The sequence below is a fragment of the Castor canadensis genome, chromosome 8 (genome assembly GCF_047511655.1).
Source record: "Castor canadensis chromosome 8, mCasCan1.hap1v2, whole genome shotgun sequence".
Lineage (NCBI taxonomy): Eukaryota > Metazoa > Chordata > Mammalia > Rodentia > Castoridae > Castor > Castor canadensis.
In genome coordinates, this window is record NC_133393.1 from 140,460,203 (window position 1) to 140,485,690 (window position 25,488).

The 25,488-nt window shown below is 38.8% G+C and overlaps 2 protein-coding genes across 3 annotated transcripts in view; one reads left to right on the forward strand and one right to left on the reverse strand.

Annotated features, from left to right (window-relative positions):
• Positions 1–4,957, reverse strand: part of Glt8d2 (glycosyltransferase 8 domain containing 2) — a 43,684-nt gene extending 38,727 nt beyond the window's left edge. Inside the window, exon 1 of one of the 2 annotated variants that reach the window (XM_020152392.2) lies at positions 4,556–4,957. The gene's annotated coding sequence lies outside the window, so the exon portion shown is untranslated. The remainder of the gene's footprint in view (positions 1–4,555) is intronic. The other variant, XM_074084263.1, reaches the window with a different exon arrangement.
• A 130-nt stretch (positions 4,958–5,087) lies between these two features.
• Hcfc2 (host cell factor C2) overlaps positions 5,088–25,488 on the forward strand; it is a 93,166-nt gene continuing 72,765 nt past the window's right edge. Inside the window, exons 1-9 of the mRNA XM_020152449.2 lie at positions 5,088–5,277; positions 7,041–7,189; positions 8,306–8,466; positions 12,200–12,408; positions 13,292–13,376; positions 15,079–15,185; positions 15,287–15,475; positions 21,791–21,958; positions 22,966–23,018. Coding sequence (XP_020008038.2) covers positions 5,115–5,277; positions 7,041–7,189; positions 8,306–8,466; positions 12,200–12,408; positions 13,292–13,376; positions 15,079–15,185; positions 15,287–15,475; positions 21,791–21,958; positions 22,966–23,018 — 1,284 coding nt within the window. The 5' untranslated portion in view covers positions 5,088–5,114. The remainder of the gene's footprint in view (positions 5,278–7,040; positions 7,190–8,305; positions 8,467–12,199; positions 12,409–13,291; positions 13,377–15,078; positions 15,186–15,286; positions 15,476–21,790; positions 21,959–22,965; positions 23,019–25,488) is intronic.

The window sequence follows — 25,488 nt, forward strand, 5'->3', positions numbered from 1 at the left end:
CCTCCTCTATTAACTGGGGAAGCCTAATAGGACTCTTGTGAGGGTTAAAGACATCATGCATGTAAAGCATTCAGAAAGGACCCATAAATGGACATTATTATTATTGGTGTTTTAAAACCATATTTAATTGAAATTTAATGACAATATTTCACTGGTTTAAGAATATTTATTTGAATATTTAACTTTATATTTAAATAGGTAATTAATAAAGATTGAACATATTCAAAGATGAGTGGATATACATATGCACTGTGTAATAATTACCATTATCAAATTAACACATCTGTTGCTATCTGTGTCCTGCCTTAGACCCCCAGAGCAAGCTCATCTTGAAAGTTTGTATCCTCTGGCCAACATCTACCAATTTTCCTCACCCCGAGTATCATTATTCTGCTCTCAGCTTCTATGAGTTTAACACTTTTAGATTCCATATATACATCTATGATGGTACAGTATTCATCTTTCTGTGCCTGGTTTATTTCACTTAGCAAAATGTCTTCCAGGTTCATCCATGTTGTTGCAAATGGGAGGATTTCCCTTTTTTATGGCTGAATAATAGTTGATTATAATCATGTACCATGATTTCTTTATCTTCATCTATCATTGGACACAGGTTTTTTTTCTACAACTAGGCTATTGTAAATAATGTTGCAGTGAATATGGATGTACAAATATCTCTTTAAGGGTGCTTGCCTAACATGTGTAAGGCTCTGTGTTTGACCCCAGCACTGCAAACAAAACAGAAATCTCTTTGAGATACCAATTCCATCTTCTTTGGAAATACACCTAGAAGTGGAATTGGTGGATCATATGATAGTTCTGTTTTTAATTTTTTGTGGAGCCTCCATACTATTTTCCATAATGGTTGTGCCAATTTTATTACTGTTATTGAACAAAGAAGCCCTAAAGTGTGAACTAGGGAAAAGAACTTTAATAGTAAGTTACTCCTAACTTTTAAATTAAAAAATTCCAAGTGTATTAAATAGTGTTAGAAACACAGCTGGTGGTCTAGAAGTGTTTAATTTTCATCTGATCCTTTCCTTCCACTAGAAACACTGTTTTATTTGGGGCAACAATATCCATAGTTAAAAATATCTCTGTGGACATCCTGTAGCTGGGATAGCATGAGAGTCTGGGACTTCCTAGAAAGCTACAGTTTTTCTGGCAAGGAGCCATTCAGTGTCTTTTGCCCTTGCTTCCTGTCTGAAATCCAACCTTGATGCTGAAGGTGGAGCTGCCATCTTGCAGCTCTGACCACACCAGCTGTGCACAGACTGCAGAGTTGAGTAAGTCAAAAATCCTGGCAGAACACAGATAGCTCACTGCAGCAGCATAATAGTGGAGACCTCTTAAAAAGGCACTGTTTGAAAATGTGTAGTCAGTGTTAGGGGTACATGGTTAAGAGGTAGCATGAGTGTTTAAAAAAAAACAACATAAAGAAATAAATTAGCTATACCACATAGTCTAAGTGTGTAGTAAGTTATAACATTTAGTGCATAAGTGTACTCTATGATATTAGCACAGTAACAAATTCTAGTGATGCATTGCTCAGAACATATCCTGATTGTTAAGCCACACACGACAACCATTTTAAACCTCTGGTACTACTTGTCTACAAAATATGTATCTGAGTCATTACTACTCTGTTTCCTTATTAGATGAAGGTCAAATGTTCATTTCTTCTTGCCAACTGCACCTTGGATGAGTGTATTACTTTCAGATAATGTCTTAGATAAAATCTACTGAGGTCAATAAAGGTGGCTGGAGGGAAGGAAGGAACATTCTGTAGCAGGAGTTGAGTCACTACACCAGGTCAGGCTGATAAACCTTTTTATTGCTTTTGTGGCTGGGTGCAATATTACACACAGGGGGAGGCAGAGTTTACGACAGCAGCCTCAATCTGCTCCTGCCTGGGGAGCGGCAGGGCTGGGGTGAGTCATCTTCTTTCTGGCTTTATCTTCAGTGGTGTGGACTCTTCTCTGTTACCGACTGAGCTGCAGCAATTGCTCTTGCACCCAAGTGTTGGCACCTGCATTCCCTCTCTCTCTCTCACATATCGTAACTAGTTTTCTGCTGTGGCTCTTGTGCCCAGGTCTCTCTTCTGGTAATTGGGTCAGATACCTGGCCTAGAGCCCTGTCTTGCTTTTACCACTGTCCTGTCCCTGCCTTGGATGCTTCTATAGCCAAGACCCAGGGCTGGAGCCCAGCAATCTATAAACAAACCTCTCAGACACCATCTGCTTCCCTCATCTCCACAACAGTGCCTGCCCAGGCTCTCTGCTCTTGAGTCCTGCCCACCTGCTACCATGCCCCAGAACCACTCCTCAGATGTCTGCCAATAAGCTCTTGACCCAAGTTCTCAATTGAAATTAAGGTATTCCTTGGCCCTTGCAATTTACACTTGTTTGACAACACAGCACTGTCAGTAACCTCTGGCACCAGACCCTTGCTCTAAGACTGACTCCTCAATGCCTGCAATATAATGAAGAAGATGGTGATGACTGAGGTAAAATAATCTTACTAAATGCTAACTATATGCCAGACATTGCATTAAGTACAGCACAGTCCTTGCCTTGCATGCAACAGCCCCAAAGAATAACGAACAGATTGTGAATATTATCTGCACTTCCTTACTTGTTATTCATTCTTCCACTCTTTCTGGCTTCTCTCCCTCCACTGAAAGTGTTTTAAATCTAGACCAATAATAACCTCCTAATCTGCAAACCCAACAGACACTTCTTCCTCCTCTTCTTACCTGAACTCTCTATGGCTTTTGAGGGAAATGGAGATTGAGTAGCCAGGGAAATCAAAAGAAAACTGAAGAAGGGTTGACATTTCAAAGATGCCACAAGCAAAGGGGGGTTTCATAAAGACAGAAGTGGTTTTAAAGCCCAAAGTCACAGAGCAAGTCCCTCAGTTCCTTCCTGTCTCCTAAATGTTGGCTACTTCAGGGCATTATTGTCCCTCCCTCATCTCTTCCTTCTCTATCATTCCTCCTAAGTGGTTGCTTCCGTTTCTGTCCTGCTGACACTTTGATTTTGGACTTCCATTCTCCAGAACTGAGACAATACATCTCTACCATTTTAAGCCATTCAACTTGTGGCCCATTGATGGAGCAGGTCCTCTGAGCACCCCTCCATCATCCTGCCTGAGCTAATCAACAAGCTACAACTGCAATCTCTTCTGTCTTGAGAATATTCTGCCTTCACCTTTCCTCTAGTTCAGGGGTTCTCAGGCTTTCAAATATTACAGACTAGTTAAAAAATAATTTAAAGATCAACATTAGATTTGCAACTTGTAATTTTTCCCTTAGTCTTTTGCTATAAGAGCATTAAAGAAAAACTATTATCTAAGCATTAAAGTCTCAGGATAAAAATATAGTTCTTTAAATGAAATGCTTTGAGTTTTATAAAAACATGCTGTTTTATTTCAACTTTCCCAGTTTTATTTCAGATCCATAAAAACTTTATGATAGAAACACTTAAGAGCTATGTATGCAACAGAAATATTAATACATAAATTTCATGGTCTCTTTCTTTGTTCCTAGACATTTTTCCCTCTCTTTCTATATCCTTTTGGGATAGATTATGAAATTAGGCTAAAAACCAGCAAGAGAATTTGGAGACTGGGGGCTGTAGCTTAATTGTACAGTGCATGCTAAATGTGCATGAGTCCTGGTTGGATCTAGTAATGCAATAGACAGGCAAAAAGAGAGAGGAGAAAGGAGTCAGAGAGAGGAAAAGGCAGAGAGAGATTTAAGAAGCTGAATCTGGAAAAAATAGTATGAATTTCTTTCTTTCTTTTTTTTTTAAGGTAGGGAAACTATTTCTCAAAAGAAAGCTTAGGTGGATGAGAGCCTAGAGAGGCAAGCTTAAGTTTGAGGATGGCATATGAGAAAAACTGAAACTGATAAAGGGGAAAAAGAATTTCAGGAAATTTGCTGTACATTGTGTGTGTGTGTGTTCCCTTCAGTACCTTCTTGAGAATTTGAGGTAGGGACTTAAATTGCTTTCAGTGTTTTCAACTGGACTCTTTTCATCTTTTAAATTTTATTGTGTAAATTTAAGATATACAACGTTACGGGATACGTTTAGATGGTAAAAGGTTATAGTGAAACAAATTAATACATCATGTCGCACTTAATCATTTGTGAGTGTCTATCACTTGTGTCTACTCATTTGGGATGAGTCCCATGTACAGTACAATTTTATTACCTAGTACACTGTGATATCACGTGGGACCAAATCACAAGACAGCGAGTGTATATTAAGGTTGTATATGACTGCTATCAGAGGCCTTAAGTACAATGGTTAGGACTGGGAGTCCTGTATTTGAATCCTGGCCTCAGTCCTTTTCTGTGTGCACCTGAGAGAACTTCCTTACTGCCCCGGCCTCATTTCCCCATTCACAAAAGAGAGTTGACGGTCCCCAAGTCACTGAACTGTTGGAAAGACTATGAATTAATATAGAAAGATAACTCATGACAGTGCTTGGCCATGGAAGCCCGTCAGCTGTTAGCTAGTAATAAAAAGGAAATGCACGCAAAATCTCTCACCTGCTGAAAACAAACAAACCAAGAAGAACATCTACTGTGGTTCGCTGTTCCTATACTTCTTGGCCTGGCAACCACAATTCTGACTTGGGCCCCTTGCGCAGGTTTTGCACTACTTTCCCTGCAGGGGGAGGCGTGGGAGGGTCCAGGCTACTTCCTACACTCTGGGTCAGCATCCTTTGCAAAGTCAGTCCTTCTCAGTCCTGGGGACCTTTCCTCGGATTGCAGAGGTGTGTGACCAGCACACGGGAGATGCTGAGTTAAAGTGGACGTAAAGGACATAGTTGTACCCTCTCCCCAAAATACCCAACCGGAGGCTCTGGGTAAGGAGAGTAGACTTGCTCGGTGGGAATTAACTGTCCATCCTAAAACGCGCTGCCACCGTTACCCGGCTGGCCACGTCCCCCGGCAGAAGCTCCAATGCCAGCGGCGCGGCCCGGGGGCGCCGCGGTCACGTGACGCCCCTCCCGCGCCCAGCTGGAAGCGAGCCCCGCCCTTCCCGGGAGCCGCGGCGCCCGAGCGCGCGCGGGGCATTGTGGGTAGAGGGGCGGGGGTTGGGAAGATGGCGGCTCCCAGCCTCCTTAACTGGAGGCGGGTTTCTTCCTTCACGGGGCCGGTCCCCCGCGCCCGGCACGGACACCGAGCTGTGGCCATCCGGGAGCTGATGATCATCTTTGGCGGGGGCAACGAGGGCATCGCGGACGAGCTGCACGTCTACAACACCGGTAAGCTCGGCGGCGGCTCGGCGGCCCCGCCTGCGGGACCGCGGAGAGGGGGAGGGGAGGCGACGCGGCGGCCGCGGCCCTGACAGCTGTCACCGCCCCGTCACTGCTCCCTCGGCCCGGCCGGCGGCGGCGGGGAGTGCGGCACAACCTGGCGGTCCCGGCCCGCAGCGTCCCGGAGGAGCGGGACGGACACCCGGCGCGAGGGCGCCCCAGGCCGGCGGCCCGGCCCCCCATCCCCGCCCCAGGCCTGCTGGCGGACCCAGGAGAGCGATGGTTTCCATCGTCCGGGCCTCGCTCGCCACGTCTGGGCCTGAGATCCCTCCACTGTCAAAAAGCAAGACCGCCCCAAGAATAGTCCTCCCGGCCTTCGCGGTCTTTACCTCCCTCCCTCCCGGGCTCACGGGGACCGGAATCTAGCAGCGTGCAGGAGAACCTGAGAGGCCTTTTGTACTTTAGTCCCAGCAGTCTCGGGGCTGCAGTAGCGGCCAAGATTCCCCCGTTGGAAGCCCTATAAACTGTCAGGGACGTGATCCCGGGATAAGGCCGGACTAGTCTCTGCACGGCCGGCGACCATGTCACGCTCTTGGGGACTGTCACAGCCTCAGCACCACTGCATATCCCAAATGCGGCTGGCCAGGGAGGCCCTGCCTTACCTCCTTAGAACCGCATTTTTCCCACTTGCAAATACTTCAGCTATTGGAAGAAATCTGTTTCCTTGGTGTAAGGTTGATTACTGAATTTTGGGTCTATTGCATGACTTTGCTTCGACCAAACATCTTAATCACAGCGGTCATTTAAAAGTTAACAAAACAGTGGACTAGGGAAAAATTTTCCCCCATTCCCTCACCCCAGCATATAAAATTGTTTTATTTGGATTGGTGTAAATACCGTGGGCTTTAGAACAAACTAGACCTACTTTGCCTTGCTTTCCTGGCTGTCTAGCAAACCTTCTGAAAACTCAGATTTTCCACTTCTAAAATGGAGATGATACTGACCAGGGTTTTTGTAAGAATTTAATGATGCATTTCATGGTTTTTCAATGGCAGCACTGTTGTCATATTGGGCCAGATGATTCTTTGCTACAGGAGGCTCTCCTGTGTATAGTGAGATGATAGGCAGCATCTGTAATCCCAACTATTGCCCAGGCGGATCTTGAGTTCCTGGCCAGCCTGGGCAAAAGGTACCCAGACCCTATTTCAAAAACAAATTGTAAACCCGTGCGGTGGTTTCCATCAGCTACTCAGGAGACGGAGATCCTGAGGATTGTGGCTCACAGCCAGTCCCTGCAAAAAGTTAGAGAGAACCCATTCCCACCAATAAGCTGGGCTCAGTGGCTGCACCTGTTATCCAGCTACAGAGAGGCATAAATGGGAGAATGGTGGTTCAGGCTGGCTGGGGCAAGAAACAGGAGACCCTATCCAAAAAAAAAAATAACTAAAGAATGGCTGAAGCCATGGGGGCATGGCTGAAGTTGTAGAGTGCCTGCCTACAAAGCAGGAGGTCCTTTGTCCAAAAAGAAAGATGTTGGACAGCATCCATGGCTTCTACCCACTATTTGACGGTAGGATCTCTACTTCCAGTTGTGTCCAGTTGTGATAACTAAAAATGTTATCAGACGTTGTCAAATCAATATCCCTTGGGGAGGGGGAATCATCCCCAGTTGAGAACCACTGGAATACAGCTGATACATATAAAGTGCATACTCACAGAATGTGATGACTGTTATTCGTTATAATTGCTTTTAATTTTATTTTGCCAACTAGTTACAAACCAGTGGTTCCTACCAGCAGTTAGAGGAGACATCCCTCCAGGCTGTGCTGCACATGGATTTGTCTGTGATGGTACCAGAATATTAGTATTTGGGGGAATGGTTGAATATGGACGATACAGCAATGAGTTATATGAGTTACAAGTAAGTGTACTCAAATTTATCATTTCAATCTGAAGCTCTCATAACGAAATTGCTCATAATTCTTCAAAAGATTGTGAAATATTTCATTAGCCTGGGTAAAACTGCAGGAATGTCACATTTTCACATTTTTTATTGCTTCAAAGGAAATGTTTCCATTTCACTTAAAAGCCAAAGCTTCTAATGGTAAGTCTTTCCCAGTGTGACATTTGTAACATCAAGATACCTGTTATTTAGCATTACTTGTATATGTTACATGTTTAGATATTTGTATCTTGGTGCAGTAGTTCTTCAGCTTTAACCTGCAACAGAAGCACATGGAGGACTTGTGAAAATAGATTGCTGGGCTCTGCTCCCAAAGGTTTACAGTCAGTACTGTCTGGCAGTGGGGGCGGACTATGTGCTTTTCTACCAAGTTTCAGCTGATGCTGCTGGTTCCCAGACCATGCTTTGAAAACTACTACTTTAGTGTTACGGGAATGTTACCTTTCACAATAATAATTACTGTGAAAAGAGTAAAGAGGGGTTACAGTTTCACATAAACTTTCTAAATGTGGTTCTGTCATTAATTGTTCTTGACCTGTGCTATGTTCCCAGGGACTTGATCATGAGGATGTCTGCTGATTGGTAGATATCCAATCTGCCAATACATAGCCAGTTTATTTACAAACAAGCCATTTCAAAAATAGTTTCAGATAAAGAGAATAAATTTTGGAGTTTGGTTTGTTAAATGAGCTTTATGCTTACTTAAAGGTTAAACTATTCATTGTTCATAGATTACCTAATATCTGAAAGTAAGCATACATAAATTATATCTAGTTTTAAAGCTATATAATAAATACTTAAATTTAATTTGGAAAACATTAGAACTAGCAGTGTTTTATTATTATAAGCTTAGTGTATTATTATGGAAATCTGTGCATATAAAGTAGCCTGAATTTCTACTAGAACATGTATTTTAATTCCAAAAGTTAGCTGTTCACTTGCCATTTGTCCCCAAAGTAGCTTATTGCAGCTTTCTGACAGGATTAGATTAAAATGTGTTCTTAGGATGTTGCACTGTTGACAGAGTAGGAATACTTTCCTTATTTGTATGAGTGTATTTGTGTTCTTTTTTAGGCAAGTCGTTGGTTATGGAAGAAAGTGAAGCCCCAGCCCCCATCTTCTGGTTTACCTCCTTGTCCTCGGCTTGGACATAGTTTCTCTTTATATGGTAACAAATGCTATTTGTTTGGTGGTCTGGCAAATGAAAGTGAAGATTCAAACAATAATGTTCCCAGGTATGCTGACTCTGTTTTTAGATCAAATGCTTATTTTATAATTTAGACTAGGAACATTTGATTTCCTCCATCTTTAAGGAGGAAGCTTTTTGCATTTGAACATAATAATGAGCAAATTTTGTGTGTATTTGCATTTTCCTTAGTCCCTGGAGAATATCTGTTTTCAAACTTCTCTGATCAGAAGTCATCTTATTAAATTGGCATATCTGTTTTATATCAATATATTTTTGTTTTGGGCTATAATGCATGTTAGCTAGGTCATAAGTGATAATGAAAATTAACAATGGTTATTTTAAAATTATTTTTCTCTGGAAATGTGGTACAAAAATATGAAAATCATCATTCTCATGTTTTACCCAAAAAGCTGTTAAAATGGTTTATACTACCACGTATTTTCCTCTTTTTTCCAAACAGTTAATTTTTCAGTGTATAAGTCTTGTTCTTTCTTATTTTGTTAAATTCTAAATTGTTTATTTTTTTTGATGACATTATAGTGGATTTGATTTCTTTCTTTCTTTTTTTTTTTGGTATTGGGGCTTGAACTCGGCTTATAGCTGAGTCACTTCACCAGCCCTTATTGTCATGTTATTTTTCAAAATAGTCTCAAGAATTATTTGCCCTGGCTGGCTTTGAACCATGAGCCTCCTGATCTCTGCTCCTGAGTAGCTAGGATTGCAGGCGTGAGCCACCGGTGCCAGGCGGGTTTGATTTTTTTAATTTCATTTTTGGAGTGTTCACTCATAGTGTATAGAACTACTATTGGCTTTGTGTATTGACTTTGTATGCTGTGGCCTAGCTGAATTCGTTTTTTCCTAATTATTTTGATGAATTTCAATTTTTCTTTTTATTATCAATCTGTAGGGGTTCTTTATATAAGGAAATAAAAAATACTTTTCATTCATATGTATCAAATACCTTTCTGGTGTTTACTTTTTTTTAAGGATTTTCATTTTTGTTTGACCAAGTATGACAATATTTTTTATAGCTTTCTGATTTTGTTTCTTACTTAAGAAGACTCTCCTTCCCCCCAAATTATAAAATATAATTTTTCTATAATTTCTTCTGGTACATTTACATTTTTGTTTTTTATGTTTAGTACACTACTACATTTGGAATATGTGTTTGTGGATAGTGTGAGGCTCTTTACTCTTTGTCCTAATCAATCTCTAATTCTTCCAATACCATTTATTAAATAAGTCACTTTTTCTGTTTACTTGAAGCTCCATCTCTGTCATATTTTAATTCTTATATAAAAGGATCTTTCTAGGATTTCTAGATCAGGGACTGCAAATTATACTTTATGGGCCAAATTGGCCTGTTGCCTATTTTTTTTTTTGGTGGGACTGAGGTTTTAACTCAGGATTTGGAGCTTGCAAAGCAGACACTCTATCACCTGAACCACACCTCTGGTCTATTTTGCTATGGTTATTTTGGAGACGGGATCTTGAGAACTATTTGGCTGTGGAGTGGCTCAAGTGGTAGAGCTCCTGTCCAGCAAGCATGAGGCCCTGACTTCAAACCCCAGTGCCACCAAAAAACAAAACAAAACAAACAAAGAAACTATTTGCCTGGGCTAGCCTTGATCTGAGATCTTTCCCATCTCAGCCCCTCAAGTAGCTAGGATTACAGGTGTGAAACACCAATGCAGCCACTTGTTGCCTATTTTTGTTAATAAAGTTTTATTGGAACACAGCCATATGCATTCATTTATTATATCATCTTTGGCTGCTTTTATGTTAAAACAGCAGAGTTACTCAGCACTATAAAAACAAAACAAAACAAAACCCCAAAACCCATCAGAGTTGAATAGTTGCAACAGACTTTATGGCCCTCGAAGGGTATAATATTTACTGTCTTGGCTTTTTAGATAGAAAGTTTGTTCATTGCCACTTTATTCTCTTTCATTAATAATATACTTACCTTTCTGTCATTAATTGTGTTTTGTATAGGTTTTTTGGAATATGCCTTTGATCACATTAAGAACTCACTCCCCCACCCTGCAGATCTAACACAGGGAAGGCATTGTGCAGGCTAGACAAGTGCTCTACCATTGAGCTACATCCCCATCCCTGATTAAGGACATTTTCTTAAATTTCCAGTTTACTGCTTAATTTTTTCTCTTTTTAAGCAGAACTACATATTAAGATAGTTTTAAATTCATTTGAATTTTGTTTCTCTCCTTTAATCCATGAGTTTTTAAAGTAATATTATTAAGTTCTGAAGTGTGAGCCACCTTTTTATTCCTAGTTAGACTTCACTTTGTATAAAACTGTTTTATACTTTACTCATTCACATTGCTAACATTTATTTATTTAAAGTATCTGCATTCATTAGTGATTCTGCATATACTGTTTTTATTTTGGCAAGTGAGTGTTACTTATTTTTATTGTGTGATTGGTCATTATCTTGGGTTTTAGGAATTCTTTACATTAAGAAAATTTGATCTTTTCCTGTGATGCGAACTAAATTTTTTTTTCAGTTTGTCTTCTTTGATATTGCATATGGTAGGTCCTTTTTTAAACAATTATCTGACTAAATGCTTTCATATACTAGGCTTTGCTTATTTTTTTCTTTCCTTTTTCCTGATTTATGGTTTTTCTCTGACCCTTTTCCTCTAGTGATTTAAAAATTATGACTATAAATTGCTTACTGGTTTCTTTGTACTACCATTTCTCTTATCCTGTGTATTTTTTCTTGGATTTTTTTCCTAGATAGTATTCTGAATCATTTTTTCCCCCAAAACAATTATATGGTTAAACTTTGAACGCGTGTGTCTTCTAAAATGTTTTACCTTTGCCCTCATACTTGAGTAAAAATTTACTAGGAAATATATCCTTACAAAAGTCATTTTGGAAGAAAATCATTTTGATGAAAACATCCATATCAGAGACAAGATTCTAAAATAAGGAAACTATATAGGATATTGCCGTGACATTATATAGGGGAAGAAGGTCTCAGAGCACCATTGTTGTATGTCTTATTTATCCATATATGAATATCCAGAGAAAGAAGTGTCTTAAAGGTATTGGCCAACATATTGTCAATAGTGATTGTTCTAGTTATCTAGTGCTGTGTAATAAATGGCCCTAAGACTTAGTGATACAAAATAATAATTATTTTATTATGATCATGAACTCTGTGAGTGAGGAATTCAGAAAGCACACAGAAGGGATGACTGGACTCCAAAATGGGAAAGCTTAAGTGGTTATTTCCAGGTCTGATGTCTTAGCCAAGGTGGCAGAAGGATGTATTTAATTGGGACTGTCACCCTGTATGCTTACATGTGGCCTCTTCAGGTGGTAGTTTGTGGTAGCAAGCTATCTTCCATGGTAGTTCAGGGTTCCAAAAGCATTGTTCTAGTGGGGCTGTATTGGCTTTCTATGATGAAGCCCCAGGAAGTCACTTGAGTGTCATTTCACCCACCCTATTATTCAAAGCAGTCACAAACCAGCCTAGAATCAAAGGAAGGGGACATGGGCCCTAACTCCTTATGGGAATAGTATCAGAGATTGGGAGCTGTGTTTTAAAGGCACCATAATTGTCATCAATAAGAGTGTTGGTAAATGATGACAGGATTTGTTTTATCTCTTCTATTCATAACTAAGCCCCAGAAGAGTTCCTGGCACGCAGTACAATTTGATAGACTTGTGTTGAATGAATGGTCTGGAGTTTTTGCACTAAAAGAAAATAAAAGCTATATATTATCTGACTGTTTTCTTTCCTGATATCCTAGATACTTAAATGATTTCTATGAGTTGGAGCTACAGCATGGGTCTGGTGTTGTAGGTTGGAGCATTCCAGTCACTAAAGGGATTGTGCCTTCTCCGAGAGAATCCCACACAGCTATTATATATTGTAAAAAAGATTCTGGAAGTCCTAAGATGTATGTTTTTGGTGGAATGTGTGGTGCTCGCCTAGATGACCTATGGCAGCTTGACCTAGGTAAGCGTAACTTGGTTCAGGCTCAGGTATTGGTTATGATTAACATGGGGAAATTTTTAAGTGTTTTGGAAATATTTTTGATTGCAGTATTTAGTGAGTTGCACTAAGATTATAGCTAGCTTTGTAGTCTCAGGGACAGCTGAGATGTGGCTAGTCTGGCTGAACAAATGAATATTTGATTTATGGTAATAACTCTCCTGGGTTCCCCTTAAGTAGAGTTGTCATAGCCATGATCTGTTCGGAGGGCGGAGTGGGGAGGATCCTGCCTTATGCTTATTGTCAGTAGTCCTCCCTTTCATGATGAAAAGTATCTGGTGGGATGATGATTTTATATGGTTTTATCTATAGGGAGTATAGCATTAGTAATTTCATTGTTAGTCCGTGAAAAATGCTAATGTAATACTTTCTAAAGAGATTTCTAAGAATGAATGATTGGAAGGTAGGTGTGCCTCTTACCTTTGACTATCTTCTACACAATGCAATCTTATTTTAAATGTTAAAATCACTGGTGGTGTTTTTAATTTAAAATTGGTGGTACTATAAGCATACCTCTCCATTACAAATGCTAAATTCAAGTGTAAATAAATTTCTGATTGGCAATTTATGACAGTTAGAAATAGTTATTTTAAGTTGAAATCTGAATAACTGTTTTAAAACATTTTTGTTTCTTTTTGTTTTGTTTTTTAGTATAGAAGTTGAGGACAGGGGATGTAGCTTAGTGGTAGAGCACTTGCTTAGCACATGTAAGGCCCTGGTTTCGATCCCCAGCACTGTAAAAAAAAAAAAAAAAAAAAAAAAAATATATATATATATATATATATAAAATTTGAGGAAATTTGGTATTATTAGATCAAATTGCTAATATATTTATTTTTACTTCTAGAAAGTATGTCATGGTCAAAGCCAGAAACTAAAGGAACAGTCCCACTTCCACGAAGCCTTCATACAGCCAGTGTTATTGGAAACAAGTATGGCATTTTTGCTTGTTTTTTTGCTTTTGCTTTAAAAAAAAAACAATTTAAGAAAGATGTACATAAAGAAAAGTAATGATTCTAGTTTTTGGAAATAGATTACTGAAGTTAACAATGTTTGTATGTACTGAGCTGAAATAATTTGTGTGTGAAATCTAACCTGTATGCTATTTTCTTATCACACTGTCTTTTGCACTTGTTTACCTTCCTCACAGTGCCTTGTGTAGAGTAAGCATTACCTGAGTGTAAGGCAGGGCCTTGTCAAGTTGATCATCCTGTTGGAAGGTTTGGCACACCTCCCTCAATGTTCTTTTGGCATGTTTTTGATATGGCTTGATTTGCACTCAGGTACACACTCTCCATGATTATACTTGGGTGGCAGTGTGGAGTTAGGGTTAGAATACAACTAACTGGATTGCCTGAATTCAAGTCTGAGATTTGGTATTTGTTCTGTACGATGGAGGAAAGGAAACTTAATGTATCTGTACCTCAGTTTCCTCAAGCATACAGTGGGGATTAAGGTTGTACCTACAAAGCTGTAATGAGGATTAAATGGATTCCTATATTTAAAAAGTGCTCATGCAGGAATAGACAGTGCCTGGTGCCTTTAGAGCACTCCATTAAAGGTTACCTTATTATGTGAAACTTGGCCATGGTTAGAAGTTGATTAAGTTGAACTTAATGAAGCATTTACTAGTATAAGGATTTTTACCTGAAATGCAGTGTTCTAGGAAACTACTGGTTGTAGTTTAGAACCTCACTAGTTCCTTTTGTTAAAACACAAACAAACAAGCTTAAAACAGAATAGTCTTTTCTTTAAAAAATAGTAGAGCCCCTTATAAAATGTAGTTTTCCATTGGAACCCAAATGTGTAAAATAGATTCAAACCCAAAGCTTCTTTGGCAGGCCACAGGTCCCATGGACCCTGAGCTCTGCCTGGTGAGCCATTTCTCTTTAGCAGAGATTAGGCTTGTCTCAGGAACTTCTAGGACCCTGAGGAATGTACAGTAAAGCCTTTTGTTTTTGAGATGGCTTTCATTGCGTTGCCCAGGTTGGCTTCTACCTCCTGGGCTCAAGGGATCCTCTTGTTTCAGCTTCCCGGGACAATAGGCATAAGCTACCACACCCAGCTTAAAGGTTTTTTAATTTAAAAATAGCAGTGACCAAGTTATGTGAAATTTAATCTTCTTTGATTATTCTGTGTATAAAGACTTTGGATGCCATAGAGCATTTAAGTATCCTACCTGAGGTCCCCTTACTATACATATACAATGTTGATTTTCACATGTAATATAATTAAAATATGCCCTATTTTATCTTAGTTGCCAGTGATAATTTTGATTCAGTACTGCTTTGTAAAATTCTAAACTTTTTTCCCTTTTTCTTTTTGAGCTAGGATCTCCCTATGTTGTCCAGGCTGATCTTGAACTCCTGTACTTAATTGATCCTCCTGCCTCAGCCTCCCAAGTATCTAGGACTACAGGTGCGCCCCACTGTCCTAGCTTAAAATTGTAAACTCTTGAAAGAAGGCCACTTTATTAATTTTCCTATCCCATTACCTTAATAGTGATAAATGAGTGAATAGTCCTAAAGCTTTGAGTCAACAAATACGTTTAACTTCATTCTTAGCATTTCAAATCCAAAAAGTGAAACTAAATCAGCTGCTTTATGTTCTTATTTTTTTGTTGTTGTTGTTCAGAATGTACATTTTTGGTGGATGGGTTCCACATAAGGGGGAAAATGTTGAGACTTCACCTCACGATTGTGAATGGAGATGTACTAGTTCATTTTCTTACCTAAATCTAGGTGAGTCTTTTAAGAGTTACTCATTGAGATAACATTAATAAAAGAGCTTTTCCTATTTTGTTAAAACAGTAGAGAAATCATGGATATTTCTGCCTGTTTAGATACAGTAGAGTGGACAACCTTAGTATCAGATTCCCAGGAAGATAAAAAAAATTCAAGGCCAAGACCAAGAGCTGGACACTGCGCTGTTGCAATTGGCACTCGATTATATTTTTGGAGTGGAAGAGATGGTTACAAAAAAGCACTGAATAGTCAAGTTTGCTGCAAGGATCTTTGGTATCTTGATACTGGTAGGTAAGAATACTTAATAAATAAAATTCTTCCTTTAAGAAATAATAATGTCTGTTTTTGTTAAGAATTTATGTAACTAACATTGCTTGTCATAGTTAGAGATGAATGGAAAACATAATACAGGTAGACCCTTTCCACTTCTGAGGAGTGTATTTCCCTTTCTTTGAATATAGTTGCATTTAGAGATTCCTTTCCAAAGAACAGAGTATGGAAGGGGAAAGCATTCACATTCCAGTGGAAAGACCTGGCAAGCACACCTTAATCAAGTGATAGAGGTTAATATCACTGGCAATGAGTCATATTGATACCATTTATTTCCCTAGTACTCCTATGACAAGAAAGTAGTTCACTTCTGTGGTGTTCTTTCCAAAAATCTTGTCACCCCAATGGAACCATAAGAAATACCAGACAAACCAAAATTGACCTGCTAGATATTCCATACAATATATCAACAATCCTCTTCTAAAGTTTCAAAGTGATTAAAAACAAGGAAGACTAAGAAATAATTGTAAATTGGAGGAGACTAAGGAGGCAAGATGGCTAAATGCAGAGTGGTATCCTGGACTGGGTCCTAGAACAAAAAAAGACATTAATTGAAAAACTCATAAAATCTCAGTACTCCGAAGCTTAGTTAATAGTATTACACTAATGGGAATTTCTTAATTTTAACAAATGTTAGCACATTTGTTGACACATTAGGGACAGGAGGGTATATGGCAACATTGTACTGTTTTGCAACTTTTCTGTAAATCTAAAACTAATAATGTTTTTTTAAAACAGCATTGGAGCACCAAGAATATTTTAAATGTAGAGCTCATGTCCATTTTCTCCCGTCCAAGTACTAACCAGGCCTGACCCTGCTTAGTTTCTGAGATGAGGCATGTTTAGGGGGTATGGCCGTGGAGCTGATATCCATTTTCTTTCCTTCTTTTTCCCTCATTCATTTTCAATAAATATTATTGATGGTTTTGTCATAAGAATTGCTCTAAATGCTGAGAATGTAGCAGTGAACAAGAGCAATAGTGTCTCTGATTTCAAAGAACTTACATTCTTTGCTCAGGTGATGAGCAATAATTACACAAATGAGTTAGATGAGCCCAGTCTCTGCCAAGCACGTGAAAACACGAAGTGGGAGGACAGAGAATGGGGCTGCTGCTGCCAGTTGAATTCATCTGTGGATGTGTTCCAGATTGTGTAAAGGAGGTGTCTGGGGAGGAGGCTGGGGACCACTGCAGAGAGAGTGAACAGCAAGTACAGAGTCCCTGAGATGAGAGCACTTAGCATATTTGGGAGTCACGTAAACAAAGACAAGAGTGTAGGTATGGTGGTTAGAGAGGTGGCATGGTCAGATCCTAGAAAACTGCAAACATCACAGTAGACTGTAAATTTTTAAATTTATTTATTTCATTATTTTAATACTGGACTTGAACCCAGGGCCTCATGCATGCTTTGAATTGTTTCATTTTTGTTTATTTTTTAATTTCTTCTTGGTACTGGGGTTTGAACTCAGGGCCTCATGCTTGCTAGGCAGGTGCTCTACCGTTAGAGCCACTCTGCCAGCCCTTTTTTGTGTTGGGTAATTTTGAGATAGATCTCACTTTCATTTTGCCGAGACTGGCCTTGAACTATAATCCTCCTGATCTCTGCCTCCTGAGTAGCTAGGATTATAGTCATGGGCCACCAGCACCCAGTTGTTTTGTTTTGGTTTTTTGAGTCATGGTCTCACTATGTAGCCCAGACTGGTCTCAAACTCTCAATCATCCTGCCTCAGCCTCCTGAGTGCTAGGATTGCAGGCATGAACTATCACGCTAAGCTTTTGAATTATTTTAAGTACAATAGTAAGTTGTATGTAAGTTTGAAGAAGAGATGCTATATGATCTAATTTATACTTTGGAATCACCACTGGCAGTTGTATGGAAAATAAATTGTAATGGGGCAAAAGTGTACACAGGGAGACAAGTTAACGGGCACTTGGTGTAGTCAAAGAACTGTCTTAGACTACAGCAGTGACAAAGGAGAACAAGTGGAATGGGTCAGTTCAGGATATATTTTGAAGTTCTTGTTGACAGAATTGGCAGATGACAAAAAGAGAAAAATGGAGGATGAAGTTTTTAGAATGTGATGGGGAAAACAGCCTTGTGCAGAAAGTAAGTGGTCCATTTAGACCATGCTAAATTTAAAATGAAATTAAGTAGGCAATGAAATGAATAAACAAATCTGGGAGCCAGTAGAGAAATTAGATCCAGGGATGTGACGTATGTTGTTATTAAGAAACGGAGACCTGAAACTCCATTTTTTAAAGTGTATAAATAGAAAATGTAGAAGATTATACACTAAGGTATTATCCGAGAACTGAGATTATATGCTTTTTTCAAAATTTCTCTTTCTTTTCCTTATCTGTATTTTCTACACATAAGCATGGACTGCTTTTGTAATGTAAACAGTTTAGGATTACAATGACGGTCTGGAAGTAATTCCTGTGTTTAAAAAAAAAGAAAGATAGTTGAAAAAATAATGAAACAACTAAGTTAGAGATTAAATGCTTTCAGTGGAAGAAACACATACTAGCAAGCAAGAGAGAAATACGAAAAATACAACTTAGTGATCCATCTTTGAAACTGGACATTATTAACTGAAATCTAAGCTTCCCTCTAAAATTTGGATGAAAAAATGTATACACATGGATTTTTCTCTTTAGTAATATATCACTTTAAGGAGATTCTTCAAGCAATCAGTGACTTTAAAAGGTTAAAAGCCATTGGATCTGAATGAGTAGCTTTTCCATAAAACTTTTCCTAAAAGGCTTTAGGTACCAATGGTCATCTAAAAGTACAGGGGATGGGGGCTGGGCACAGTAGTACACACCTGTGCTTCCAGGTACTCAAGGAGAACTGCAGTCACAGGCTGGCTCTGGGCAAAATAAGAACTTGAGACACTATATGAAAAATAAAAAAGCAAAAGGCGGGGGCATGGCTTAGTGGTAGAGCACCTGCCTAGCACGTGCAAGGCCCTGAGTTCAAATCCCAGTACCACCAAAAATAAATAAACAAAAGTAATCATGACCAGTATCATAAAGGAAAAGTTTTGATTTTACTTTTCCTTTTTATTGGGGATTGGCGGAAGGGTAACTGGAGGTGGAACCCAAGATTTTGGGCCTAGGCAAATGCTCTACATCTGAACTATGTCCCATCTCCTAGCTCTTTTTTATTTGTTTGTGTTTTGGTAGGAGTGGGGTTTGAACTCAAGGCCCCATGCTTTGGTTATTTTGGAAATGGGGTCTTGCAAAGTATTTGCCTGGGCTGGCCTTAAACTATGACCCTCTCAGTCTCAGTCTCCCAAATAGCTAGGATTACAGGTGACCGGCACCAGCCCTTCATGATTTTATTTTGACACAGGGTCTTGTCAAATTGCTCAGGCTGGCCTTGAACTTGGTATCCTCCTGCCTCAGCCTCCCCAGTGCTGGGTTTACAGGCATGTACCACTGTGCCAAACTTTGCTTTTTTCTTTTGATAAGTTAGCATGCTTTTTTTCAGTGAACAGGGACTCATTAGTCTTTTTTCACTCATAGTTAGAATCTGCATTTGGTAATATTCAAATGAGTAATAGAATTCTATAAGGCGTTTCATGAAAACCATTTCCCCCCATTTCCCTTGCTTTACAAGCATCTATTCAGCTTTGTTAAATGATTCTTCCAGAATTCACTTCCGTATCCCTATTATGTACATATATTGTTACTTTGATTTTTTTTTCACTGTAGGCATAATATGCCTACTGTCTAGTATGGAAGTTAGAATTTATCCCTTCTCCCCACCATTCCTAACTTCTCTTTCTATGCACCTTCCTATCTCCCATCCTCTCAATATGATTGCACCATAATTTTGTTAGAAGAGTATTCAGTGTTTACATTATGACTGTGTAAACACTATTTACAGTTGAGCCTTCCTTTCACAATTTTTTATTCGCCATGGACTGTCAGGTTTTTGTTTTGTTTTAGATTTGTATGCATTTACCACTAATTCATTCCATACTCCCTTGTGTAAATCTTCTCTCATTATGGTTAGATGTATTCGATATTGTATCATCTCCAAGACAGCTCTCCTGCCCTGTATAAATTGAACAAAGCTCTCACGCTGGAGTCTCCATTGCCGTTCTGGGGCTATCTTTTGCCTCACACCTATGCTGCGTTCCCTATTTCCTAGGTTTTGTGTTTTTCCTTTTCTGAGTTTATTTCCTCTTTTTTGTGAACCATCCCAGGAAAAGAGTACCTTGTTGACACTTATTTTTTTGAGATCTTGTATTTGTTGTTGTTCTGGTGGTACTGGCCCCAGTTCTCAGGGCTTCACGCTTGCTAGGCTTGCTAGTCAGGTGCTCTATCACTTAAGCTACTCCACCATCTCTGTTTTGTTTTGGGTTTTTTGAGATAGAGTCTCTTGAACTATTTGCCCTGGGCTGGCTTTGTACCACAATCCTCCTGATCTCTGCCTCATGAGTAGCTAGGATCATAGCCGTGAGCTATCAGCGTTTGGCTGAGATCTTGTGTTATTTAAAAATGTGTTCAGTCTTCCTTCCCATTTAATTGGCAGTTTGGGTACAAATAAGGAAATCCTTATTTTTTAGAATTTTTAAAGTGTTATTCTGTTGTTTCAAGCTTTTACTGTTTTGTTTTGAGAAGTTCCAACCACTTCACATACTTCTTTTTAATGTGATCCTTTTTTGTCCTGCTCTCTCTGGAAGCTTTTGGGATTTTTTTCCCCTCTGTTCCACTGTTTTTGAATTTCATGATGCTCTTGTATGTCTTTTTTTTCTTTTTGAGACAAAATCTCTGTATGTACCCCAGGCTGACCTTGAACTCTCCTTCTGCCTCAACCTCCCTGACTGCTGGGATTATAAGAGACCACCACCATGCCTGGCTTGTGTGTCTATTTTTAATCCATTGTGCTGCGTACTCAGTAGGTTCTTCTACTCATGTTCTTTAGTTCTGGGGAATTTTCTTTACATATGATTTCCACCTTTTTGTTTTTTCCATTCTTTCTTCATGTAACTTCTGTTATGTGGTGGTGTACATCCTGGACTTGTCTTAATGTTTGCTTTTGTTATGGGTAGAATTACATAAATAAATTGTGTTTTTAATAGGACCACAGAAGACTTTATATAGGAATAGTTGAAAGATCTAGGTTTAATTACCTCCATAACATGGCTGTCAGATTTTTTCTGTAAAGATCAGATAGTAAATACTTTAGAATCTATAGGCTTTATGGTCTGTGTTATGACTTACTCACCTTGTTTTGGGATTTTTTTGGTTTTGGTGGTACTGGGTCTTGAACTCAGAGCCTTGAACTTACTAGGCAGGCACTCTACCACTTGAGCCACTCTTCCACCCCCTTACTCACCTTGTTATAGCATAAAAGTAGCCATGAACAAAATGTGCACCAATTGAGGACATGTGTGTTTCAGCAAAATTTATTTACAAAATAGGCTTGAGCTGGATCTGGTCCATGGGTGGATGTTTGCTGACCCCACTCTAAAGTGGGATCATATTTAAATTGAGGTGGACAATAGTCTTGTTATCTGTAAGGCTGAGTTATAGGTTTATAGATTGCAACTCACCAGAATAATACATTGTCTTATGTAACTATCAAACATAGAATGTGCTGCCTCTGAATTATGAAATTCCCTGACATGGTAAGTATACAAAGAAAAAGAAGACAAGGATATTATAGAAGGAGTCTCAGTCTCTTTTTTCCAGCTCCAAGACTCTATGAATGTTACTTGTTTTTGGAAATGTCAGTGATATTTTACATCAAGGTTACATGTTTTGAGTAGTGCAAGTCTTGAGAAGAGGATATTAGCTTCAGATAAGTTATGTTTTCCCAAAATATCATATTCAAGCCATCTTTTCTACCATTATCAGTATTTCTAGCATGTATATTTGTTGGCTGAAAATTATTTCATAAAACTAAAACAATTAGAACTTCTGTAGAAGGCAAAATATTGTAGTTATAACTAAATAATATTTGGTTACCTCCTTTCTAGGGTTAAACTTTTTTTTCTGAATCAGATAATTTAGGTAGTTTGGAACTGGATTGTTTCATTTCTAGATTTATTTGTATAAGGAACTAATAAAATCAGAACCTTAAATTATTTTTGTTCAACCTACTATAGTTATGTATATCTGAGTAAATTTTCCCTCTCTTGGCAAACAGATAAAATACTCATTGCTGATGTATCCAAAGCTCCAGTCCACACAAACTATGTAGGCAAATTATTGATACATTTGAAAGTTAACTGTTATAATATCAATATTGTTCTTTAGAGAAACCACCAGCCCCATCACAAGTACAGTTGATCAAAGCGACTACCAACTCTTTTCATGTCAAGTGGGATGAAGTGCCTACAGTGGAGGGCTATCTTTTGCAGCTGAATACAGACTTGCCTTACCAAGCTGCATCATCTGATCCTTCAGCAGCACCAAATATGTCAGGTAAAATAATAGTCATGTTTAGAGAATGTTTGCTTATACACTTTTTAAAAGTATACTGCAAGTCCGGGTGCAGTGACTCATGCCTATAATCCTACCTCAGGAGGCAGAGATTAGGAGGATCTCTGATTTGAGGCCAGCCCTAGCAAAAAGTTAGCAAGACCATCTCAACCAATGGGTGTAGAGGTACACGCTTGTCATCCCAGCTATGTGGGAAGCATAAATACAAGGACTGTGGTCCAGGCCAGCCCCAGCATAAATATGAAACCTTATTTCAAACACAACCAAAAACTAAAAGCGCTGGGAGCATAGTTCGAGTGGTAGAACACCCACCTAGCAAGCACAAGGCCCTGAGCTCAACCTCAGTACTGCTAAAGCAACACCAGAAAAATGACTGAGGGTGGTGTAGCTCAAGAAGTAGAGCGCTTGCTTATCATATGCAGAGACCTGGGTTCAGTCCTCAGCACCATCAAAAAATGTATATACTGCAGGAAAGTCTGTGATTAGGCTTGGTTTAAGAAATTTTAGTCGTAGGGGAGGAGGAATAAAGTAGAATGATGGAGGGGGTGAATTTAAGTAAGGTATGTTGTAACCACTTTTGTAAAAGACACAATGTACACCTACTACAGCAATAATACAATAAAAACAATTTAAAAATTTCATGATATGATGTTATATTCTGGCAGAACTCAGAGGCGTGGGATAGAATCTTTTTCTGCCGTTCATTTTCATGTACTTTAAAATTTACATTAAATAAGGTCAGGAGATGTCTTTAATTGGCTTTCAAAACATTTCACCTTTTTTCAAAAGTATTTTTAAACCGGCACTTGGAAAGTAAAAGTACATGTTGACCCAGTCAACTACTAAGCAAACTATTAGGAAAAGAAGTAAACTTTGATAAAGATACCGTTTTTAAATCTTTAATATGTAACTTTAAAGTACGTGTTCATACTGTATTTTACTGATGCTGATGAAGAACATGTCAAGTCTGAACTTTCTTGTTCATACAGGAGGCAGGATGGACCCTCACAGACAAGGCAGTAATAATGTCCTTCCTAACAGCGTAAGTTAAAACACTTATTGGTTTTATTCCCAATTTTTATTAAGGTTTTTAGCATATTACTCTAGAGCCAGGGTCCTCAACCCTAGCTGTACATCACATTAATCTGTGAAATGCCCAGGCAGCTTTGTTTTTAAAGCATGGCTGGGTTGTAGCTCAGTGGTAGATCACTTGTTTAGCATATGTGAGGCCCTGGGTTTGATCCCCAGCAACACACACACACACAAACACAAAGAAGAGAGATTTCACAGACCATTGTGACAATAGCCTAAATCGAGAATCCCTGGCCAAGAGAAGCCTATTTTATTACATATAGTGGCATAGACAATTCTGTTAGGACTCGCACTTACATGTCTATACTGTGATATTCTTGAATGTTACACACATTTATTTTGAATTTCTAAAAATACTTTAAAATACATATATATATAAGTATATTTTTTATTGTGTATTTGTTTACCAAGGAATATCAGTGGCTGAATTGAGTACCTCTGTGTGTGAGTTTATTTCTTCTTTTAAATGCTTTAAGCCTTTGTGGAAGCTAATGAGTAAGCTTATGAAGATTTGTTATTTTTTTAATTTTTTTTTTAATTTTTATTTTACTCATATGTGCATACAATGTTTGGGTCATTTCTCCCCCCTTCCCGCCTTCCCCTCCCTTACTCCTCACTAAGATTCGTTATTTTTGTCTGGAAAACTGCAGTCTATGTCAGAGACTATTCATGGAAGGTGGTGTGGGTATGGGCTCTGTGCATGACTCAGGTCCTAATATGCAGAAAATGTTATGGGTTATCAGGAAGGAGTACAGTATAGAGCTCCTACAGTTTGTGAGTACTAATCTACTTCTCTCCCCTCTTTTTTGTGGCTTTGTGTACTGGAATAGCACAGCTGGGCTCTTCTACTTCTTATCCAGGCTATCTTATGACAGCCCTCTGGTGTTTACCTGCACTCTGCACCTCTGCCTCCACAGAGCTGATGTCTTCCTGGGCCTTGTAGTACAGATGGTTCGCATGTCAGTGGCTGTCTACACACGTGCTTCACTTCTAGACTTTTCTGCTTTGTATCTTCCCTACTATTGTCTCTTCTCCCATTTCTAATTCCTTCTAAGGTCACACTTTCTTTCTGATTATTTGGCTTGTTTTTGTTTTTGGTGGGACTGGCGCTTCATGCTTGCAAAGCAGGAGCTCTACCACTTGAGCCACACCTCCAGTCCTCTTTTCTGGTTATTTAAATTGGTTTTTTTGAGGAATCTCTTAAAATACATGTATTTGACCTGCCAAATCTAACCAAAAATCTAATGATTTATTTCTTATTTCTTATTTTACATAAATCTAGTTAGATTGTCTGACTTTTAGGCAAAGAGTACATTAGAGACACTATAACATGGAGACTTGGGAATGAATTAAACCTAGGTTCACATTCTTAGCTCTGCGACTTACTGGCTACCTGACTGTAGGTGTACTATTTGAGTTCTCTGAGCTTCCTTTTCTTCATCTACAAAATGGATATTATCCAACGTACAGAATTCTTGTGGTGATAAAGTGAGACACAGAATCTATCAATATGTAGTGCAGGGCCTGGCACATAGTGGGCATATGGTTGTAGTTGTCATCATTACTTACCAGTAGTAGCACCATCACCACCAACCAAGGGCAAGTCCAGGACATTTGCAGACAATATCGCAGAGATACAGGAAGTGATAAGAGTTTATGAGGTGGAGTCATAAAAGTAATTAAAAACAGATAAGAAAAACCAAGATGTAATATTGGAATACTTGAATGAAGCCAGGTCAGTTTATTGTTCAGTGGACCAATTTGTATTGTTATAAATTACTGATTCCCATTGATATCTTGAGCTGTCAAATAGTTTGCATGTGTTCATCATAGTGTATTTAAGAAGGCAGGGAAAAATGTTATTAGGAAGATTCCCATCCAAAATGTTTAATGATAAAGAATACGTATTAGATCTTTATATGGAAAACTCAGGCATACCGAGTGACTAATTTATTCTTGAAGGTTCTATGTAACTGATAGGTTATATTTAGGAGTTATTAGATCTTTAGCCTGTATACTACTCAGTTGAAAAAATTTGACCAGAATGTTAAACTCATTAGCTTTCATGTTCTTTCCTGTGTTATAAAAGATTTACTGGTAATACTGACTACTTCTTAAAAATGTTTGATTTTTTTAAGCCAGGCATAGTGGTGCATGCCTGTAGTACTAGCTACTTGTGAGGCTGAGGCAGGAGATCACTTGAGTCCAGCAGTTTGAGGCCAGCCTAGACAACACAGTGAGAGATTCTGTCTCAAAAAATAAAAAGGTAGATTTTTTTTTTTCCTCAAAATACAACATTCCTTCCTAATCTCTTCAAAACTGTCTTTTGATGGTATGGTGGTGCACTACTTTAATCTAAGCACTTGGGTGGTGAAGGCAGGAGGATCATGCATTCAAGACCAGCGCGGGCCACATAACAA